This window comes from Microtus oregoni, unplaced genomic scaffold (assembly GCF_018167655.1).
Source record: "Microtus oregoni isolate MIOR12 unplaced genomic scaffold, Mior012 000052F_ref0000163, whole genome shotgun sequence".
NCBI classification, from domain to species: domain Eukaryota; kingdom Metazoa; phylum Chordata; class Mammalia; order Rodentia; family Cricetidae; genus Microtus; species Microtus oregoni.
Window position 1 is genome coordinate 12,423,416 of NW_024543828.1, and position 5,633 is coordinate 12,429,048.

The 5,633-nt window shown below is 44.4% G+C and overlaps 1 protein-coding gene across 1 annotated transcript; it reads right to left on the reverse strand.

Moving 5' to 3' along the window:
• Positions 1–426: 426 nt before the first annotated feature.
• LOC121437439 (small integral membrane protein 10-like protein 2A) lies at positions 427–651 on the reverse strand. Its single transcript, XM_041637327.1, has one exon. The coding sequence runs from the start codon at positions 649–651 to the stop codon at positions 427–429; it is 225 nt and encodes a 74-aa protein (XP_041493261.1).
• Positions 652–5,633: the final 4,982 nt, after the last annotated feature.

The following is a 5,633-nucleotide window of genomic DNA, read 5'->3' on the forward strand; positions in this document are numbered from 1 at the left end:
TGCCATGGCGTATTCCCTATTTCCACAAACGAGTTATACCCACCAGCCCCCATTCCAACCTGTCCGCACCTACCTTACTGCACAGGGCCTGGTAAATCCTGCAGTAGCACACCCTCTTTCGGGTTCTCCCTCTTTCTGGCCAATCGGAGGCAACAGGTTTGCCAGACTCTGATGATTCTCTGGATGCCGCGGAAAATGACTCGGCTGCGAAGGGTTTTTGCAGTATGGGATGCAGTACTGTGGCCCTCCGCGGAGGCCTAAAATGGAGGGACCCAGGCAGTTCTGTCTGCGCCCCCCGCCACTGTCTCTGGGCCCTGAGCGGCCCCAAGGTCCTTCAAGCGGCCGCCTGGAGGGGATGGGGGGGTGGCGCGGGTGATGCAGATGGCGCTCTCCACCCGGGGGGCCGCTGTTGTGGCGGGCGATGGCTCACTCGATCCGCACCTGCAGGCGGACGTTGAGCATCACCGAGGCCACCATATAAAAGTAGGGGAAGTTCACGCGCAGCCGCCAGGCCAGGTTGAAGAAGGTGAGCAGCGTGCGCGTGAGCCCCTTGCAGAAAGCGCTGTAGGAGCCGCGCATCGCCGCCCAACGCGACAATCGCATTACCAGGCCGGATAGGGCTGCAGCCGACAGGGCCGTCGACACCGCCATCGGCCTGGCTCACCCGCTCACCCGCCGCAGAGCCAGCTCAGTGTGCCTCACCGTGCTGCACCGCGACAAGTTGCCCAAGGCTGCCTGCAGCCCCGCCCTCGGGCTCCGGGTCCTTGCAGCCTCCAGTGCTCCACCCACCACCCCGCAGCCTCAGTGGCTCTCAGCCTTCTTGTGAGACCTGCAGCTGCTCAGCTCCGCCCCCTCGCCTCAGGCTCTGGGCAGAAGTCTTTCTTTCCCCCACCCCCCACCTAGTTCAGCAGGTATCTTTGTCTCATCCTGAGTCCTGCTGCTACAGAATGGTGGCAGAGGTCGGGCCGGGCTTGCTTGGCCTTACTACCTCAGTCCTACAGATGGGAACCCTCTCTCCACGAAGTCTCATACCAACCAAGTGCCTGTCCCACCTGTTCAGCTTGTTATTCCTAGAGTGCACAAATACTGAACGGCGTGAATGGTGCGCTGCAGGGACTAGCTCTAGAGAAATACTCTAGAATTCATCACGATGTTTTTATTTCTTTTAAGGACTAGCCAGCTCTCGTGGACCACTTTTGCTAATTCTATAGGAAAGTATATCCAGTAGTTCTCTCCTGTGCACGCTAACAGCCCTCTTCCACCGCCTCCTCGGGAACCAGGTCCAAGGACTCATTGCACCTCTCATTATTTGCATAATGTCCTGAACTGCCCCAAGCAGTGCCATCAGATCAATGGTGCATGCATTTTGTTCCATTTCTGTTGTGTTTGCTGGCTGCCTTTTCACGTTAGCATCTAATCTTTAGATCAACAGGTTAAACCAAATCCAACCCAAAGCCAGATAGTCTCTGGCGATGTGGGTAGCTAGCGTTCAGTCACCTATGCAAGGGTGAGAGAAAAACAGCCAAGATTCCGCATTGTAGAGCGTTTCTCAGTTACTGTGTTCAGTGGGTTAGGTACCCGAAGGGCATTTTCGTCTTAGGATATTTTCCACTTAAAATTGATTTATCTAGATAAACTTCAGAGTAAATCAAAGATCATCTGTATTTATTAATAGGGAGTAGAGTGATCCCTCCAAATTCTATTTTTATTTGACAGCACATCTTTAGTTATTCTAGGGGCTGTGCATACCCACATAATTTAAGAAGTAAATAGTGAGTACAAAAGGCATTGCTTGAAACTGTATTAAATAGACTAGTTTTGGGGAGAACTGACACCATTTTTATGTAGATTGTTTCATGTTAAGAATAGAGTCTGTCTTTGTTCATCAAGATGTTTTTATTTCTTTTATTGAAATTCGTATGCTTTGGCATTGAGATCCTTTTTACATTTGTTATAGCTACTCAAAAATACTCATTTCCTTTGAAAGCACTATAAATGATTTTGGACCTTTAATCTCAGTTTCCATATGCCTGTTCATCATTAGTATATATAAATGTATCTTTGTATGTATATGTGTCTGCATGCATTCCTGTGTGGATTCACATGTATGCATAGGTGTGCATGCATTCCTGTGTGTGGAGGCGAGAAGACAACCCATGGAGCCTATTTACTTCAGTTGTTGGACCATCTCTTCATGGCTAAGAGCCCTTCCAGTAGACCAGAGAGAGGGTCAACAAGCTCCAGGGATCTGCCTGTCACTGCCTTCCCAAGATCTGGGATTTTAAGCTTGTGTCACTGCCAGGTATGACTGCACAAGTCTTTGATCCTAAGCATTCAGGCAGCAGAGGCAGGCAGACCTTTGTAAGTTTGAGGCCAGCCTGGTCTACATAACAAGTCCCAGGCCAGTCAGGCCTGCATGGTGAGCCTGTGGACTAAAAAGCCCAACAAACAAACCAAAAAACCATCTCTGCCCCCTGTGCCTCCATGCCTGGCTTGGGGAGGCAGTGAGCAGCGTGGCTTGTCTCTTAAAGAGACAGAACACATCATTACACTGGGCATGTCAACGTTGTGTTTTACATTTGGAGCCTTCCTCCTACCCTTGAAATACACATTTCTGTGCATTCATCTTGTGTGCAGGGAAGAAGACAAACTTTCCGCTTGTTTCTAGGGATCTTTTTGTCAATACTGTGAAACTTGGTAACTAGAATATCTTATTGTGTACAAACAGTTCTCTGTCTTTTCATTATTCTAGCTGCTCCTTGTCTCATTGCAGTGAAGAGAATTCACAGTGCCAGGTTGAATGTAAGAGTTTGATACCCTAATGGCCGTGTATGGGCAAATGCGTTTTCTAAATCACTGATTTTGAGTATCTTTAGAAACTAAGATTACAATGCTGGGTGTGGTGGTGCACACCTTTAATCCCCTTACTGGGAGGCAGAGGCAGGCAGATCTCTGTGAGTTCAATGCCAGTCTGGTGTACAAAGAGTGATCCAGGACAGCCAGGGCTCTTACACAGAGAAACCCTGTCTCAAAAGATGAAAAAAAAAGTACTATTTTAAACTTTCATATACCTAACTTTTTGATTCAGTCTCAATCTGTAGCCATACTTGCCTGGAACTCACTATGTAACCTAGGCTGGTCTTACTTTTGTGTTATTATTTTAATTGTATTTATAATGAACAAACGCCAAACACATTAAAAATGTGTGTATGTACATGCATGCTAGCAGGGAAATACACCTGCACGTGCTTGTGTAGCTGCATATGTTTGTCCTGTGCAGAAGCAAGAAGTTGTCTATCTATCTCAGCACTAGAATCACTTATGGGTGTTTGCTAGGTGCGGCTGGCATGTTACACAGTCTTGGGATCTTAACTCTGGCAGGTGGATGGATCTCTGTGAGTTCAAGGTGTGGTGGCACATACCTTTAATCCCAACCCTTGGGAGGCAGCGGCCAGTGGATCTCTGTGAATTCAAGGTGTGGTAGAACACATCTTTAATCCCAACAGGTGGAGGCAGTGAGGCGGGTGGATCTCTGTGAGTTCAAGGACAATCTGTTCTACAGAGTGAGTGCCAGGACAGCCAGATACACAGAGAAACCTGGTCTCAAAAAACCAAAAATTAAAAAGAAAAAGAAAAAAAATAGAGTTTAAAATAAAGCCACGTAAAGATGGAGAATACACAGAGTCTTGATACTATATGTTATTGTGTTACGGCTGCTAAACGACATTTGATTATAAATGTTGCTGAATTAATCCAACCTATGTATTTTGAAAATGCCTTGACTTTATAATATAAGTCAAAATATATGTTACTTTGGAGAAGAGGCTTTGCTTTTGTTTAGACAGGAAATGAGAGGCTCTGGATTCATTCTGGGTTAAGAAAACTCAGGTTTGATCAAAGAAGACCTCCTGAGAAATCCAGATGGCCCAGATGTCTGAGTTCTACATCTAGAACAGATTCAAAACTGCTGGCTGAGATGATCAAGCCTCACAGGATACTCCAGTCAGGACTTGCTCATAATTCTAAATGTTCTTTAGGTACCCATAAGATTATCAGTGCCACCAGTCAGCAGGAAGTAGAAAAACTATGCCCACATTCTCAAAAAATGGATATTTTTCTTTGTTTAGAGTGTTGGATACATGTTGTTATGGATAATGGTCAGGAAGAAAGCTAAACAAGGGACATTAGATTCAGAATTCTTGTTTTGAAAAAAAAAGTGTGTGTGGGTGAATGCTGTGGGACAATGGTCTTGTACTTTGTAAAGATTTGTCACTTGTATTTTAATAAAATGCTGATTGGCCAGTAGCCAGGCAGGAAGTATAGGCAGGGTGACAAGAACAGGAGAATTCTGGGAAGAGGAAAGGCTGAGTCTACAGTTGTCACCCAGAAACAGAGGAAGCAAGATGAGCATGCCTCACTGATGAAAGGTACCAAGCCACACAGCTAACACAGACAAAAATATAAGTTATAAAAATTAATAAGAAAAGCTTGAGCCACTAGGCCAACCAGTTTATAATTAATGTAGACCTCTGTGTGTTTCTTTGGTACTGAATGACCGTGGGACCAGGTGGGACAGAAAATCTCGATCAACAAACTCCATTTTTAATTATTGATGTCTTCATGATTGTACACCAAGTGCTCCTAACTGCTAAGCAAGCTCTCCAGTCCCTAGCAAAATAATTCTTTCAAGGAGTGTTTGCATATAAACTTCAACTTACCCTCAACTGTTTTCATTCATTACAGCCCCAGATTTCTCAGTCTACAACATTAGACTGGGATACTGGTGCCTAGGCATGAAAATATAAAACACCAGAAGAATACATGAATTTGAATCATGGTTATAGATATAAAAACTTCAAACAGGCCAGAATTTTTAGAGGAGGTAATAGAAAAAGTAGGCATGGTAGTGCATGCTTACTATCCTGGAACTTGGAGGGCTGAGGTAGGATGAAGCCCAGCATGGCCTACACAGTGAGTTCAAGTCCAGCCTGGAGCATATAGTAAGAACTTGCCTAAATCTCTGAGGTTTAGATTGATAATAAGGATAGTTATTACATTTTTCAAGGCTAGTTTCTTTTGGGCGATAGAAATTAAGTCTAGGGATATGGTGTTAGTTAACTGAAACATAAATGTTATAGGTATATTGCTCTTCCTGCTAGATTGGCACCTTTATTATAAAACTCCCTTCCTAACCCTATAGTTTTTTATGGGTGACTGCAAAGTTCAGTCTAATATAACCCTCCTTATCAATGGGGTCTTCCAGGGAGCCTCTGAACAGATCAGATAATAACTATCTGAGGGACTTAGACTTCCTCCTTCATTTGACAACAAGCAGAACTGCCACCTGTTTTCTCAAATTCCTCCTTTCATTTCCTGACAAACATAAGCATTTGAGTTATTTTTATGACCCTAAAATGCTGATTGAAATGATTTGCCAGTAGTTTTACTGATATTTTGGAGGTGAGAATTATTTGTGGCTTTTCCTCTGCCATTTTTAGCTTGTCAGGCTTTGATGAAAGAATGGACAGTTAAAATAATACTGCAGCAATTTTAGACATCAATCTCTCCTGGACTCACTGTCCTTGTTCCTTAATTGTTTCTTGAGTTAAGTGGCTAAACTATTTTATCAATGT